Genomic DNA, 1,760 nt, shown 5'->3' with positions numbered 1-1,760 from the left:
GTACTTACAACTTTACATTCCATGCAATTCAATTAACTCATTACAAGGAAGAGCCTCCTAAGTATTTGATATATTTTAATCGAAATAGTTAAAAGTAGGATTAATTAAGTATGATTTATATTTGGCATCAATTGCAACACAACAGGTTAGTTTTTCAAATATTAACATTTTCAACTTTTCAGGTCTGGACTTAATACTAGTACTTTTCCTATTTTGAAGTACCTCTTTTTCCGTGGGATTGACATTCCAGACTCTAAAATCCAATATTACAGATACGACACGTGCACTAGCGTGAACCTACAGTGTGTGGTTGCACCTGAAAGCGGCATCAGCCGGTTGCACTTCACCAGGATACGTTAGTCATTGACTTGTTTGTTAAGAGCAAGGTCAGTTGGCTCGCCTCTACAATTGCTCAAATCGAGTCTAGAATAGATCCAAAGGTGGTGTCTCCAGAGGAAGCGCAACATCACAAGAGGAAAGAACTCCACACATCGCCAAATCTAACAAATTCTCATTGCTCATCCGTATCGAATCTTCTTCCTTACTGCAAGATTACATGAGGCAATGAGGTGACTCTAATAGGGCGGCTAGGCAAACTAAGGGTGACCTAAATAAGGCTTTACTACAAAACAAAAGGCAAATATTCCCAAGAGATCCAACTAATGAGTGAATGTGAAATGCGTCACTAACATGATCCATGCACAAGTTAGCCAAAATGTTATGAATGTAATTGCGCATAATCAAGTTCTAGTATATAAATAAAAAAAAAAATGGCCGCCAAAAAAAAAAAAAACCCCGCCTCGATCCGAGATTCCCACGGTCATTACTCGGTACTGTCAGTGCTCAGTGGCTCTTCATGCCCGCCGCTCCTTACCCGCTCGCTAGCCTCTGGCCGTCATGACTCAATCTTCCAGGATAACCGACTTCGATGATTTCGCAAAGGTTCACGCCATTCTTCTCGCTGCCTCCGGCATCCCACCAGCGCTCCACCGGCACCTCTTTCACAAACTGTACTCCGAAATCTTCGATGGCGGCAACTTCTTCACCATCGAACAGTGCGAGGGAGGACTCCAGCGGCGCCTTCTCCTCTCCGCTAAATTTCTCCCAATGGAGTCTGACCTCTTCCTAATCGACCACGCCTGGACCTTCCGCCTTTCTGACGCCCTCAAACAGGTCGCTTCTCTTTTCTTGAAGCTTAGATGGAGTAAGGGCTTGTTTGTATTTATGCTATTGTTTGGTTCTTTTTGGTTTGGATTTTGGGTGAGATCAGCTGAAGGAACTGCCGGGGTTGGCCGAGAGGATGGCTGCTCTGATGTGTGTTGATCTTGACTTGGAACCAGATTCTGTTGGAGTAAGAGAAGTTGAATCTGGACAAAGTTTAGAGAATGGAATCGAGAAAAACGTTTCGGAAATCTTGGAGAGGGAAATGGAGAAGGGTAGTCATTCTGCTACTTGGCTGGAGCTGGAGGAGCTTGAAATCAACGATGATATGCTGTCCTCACTCGACTTGCCAACTAGATTTCCGGTTAGTGATTCTCCTCCATTACTGTATAATCTAGCTTCGTTTTTAGGCAGTCATTAGAAGTTTGATCTCGCTATTGTGAAGTTTCATTTACTGTTATATGGTGGCCTTTATTTCTGATGTGGAAAATAGGAATCTTTTTTAAATTTGTTGAAGAGTGATCACAATTTTTTTCTCAAGAAAAGTAGTTTTTGTAGCATTCATACATTTTTCATAGGATAGGGATTTACATTATTAA

The 1,760-nt window shown here is 42.0% G+C and overlaps 1 protein-coding gene across 1 annotated transcript; it reads left to right on the top strand.

Moving 5' to 3' along the window:
• Positions 1-756: 756 nt before the first annotated feature.
• Positions 757-1,597, top strand: LOC110035245 (tubulin--tyrosine ligase-like protein 12). The gene is made up of 2 exons (XM_020739477.1): positions 757-1,173; positions 1,271-1,597. Exons 1-2 carry the CDS (start codon positions 898-900, stop codon positions 1,580-1,582), a joined length of 588 nt encoding a protein of 195 aa, XP_020595136.1. The 5' UTR covers positions 757-897; the 3' UTR covers positions 1,583-1,597.
• Positions 1,598-1,760: the final 163 nt, after the last annotated feature.

The sequence above is a fragment of the Phalaenopsis equestris genome, unplaced genomic scaffold (assembly GCF_001263595.1).
Source record: "Phalaenopsis equestris unplaced genomic scaffold, ASM126359v1 Scaffold196983, whole genome shotgun sequence".
NCBI lineage: Eukaryota > Viridiplantae > Streptophyta > Magnoliopsida > Asparagales > Orchidaceae > Phalaenopsis > Phalaenopsis equestris.
Note: the sequence above shows the minus strand (reverse complement) of the source record. Positions and strands in the feature narration are given on the sequence as shown.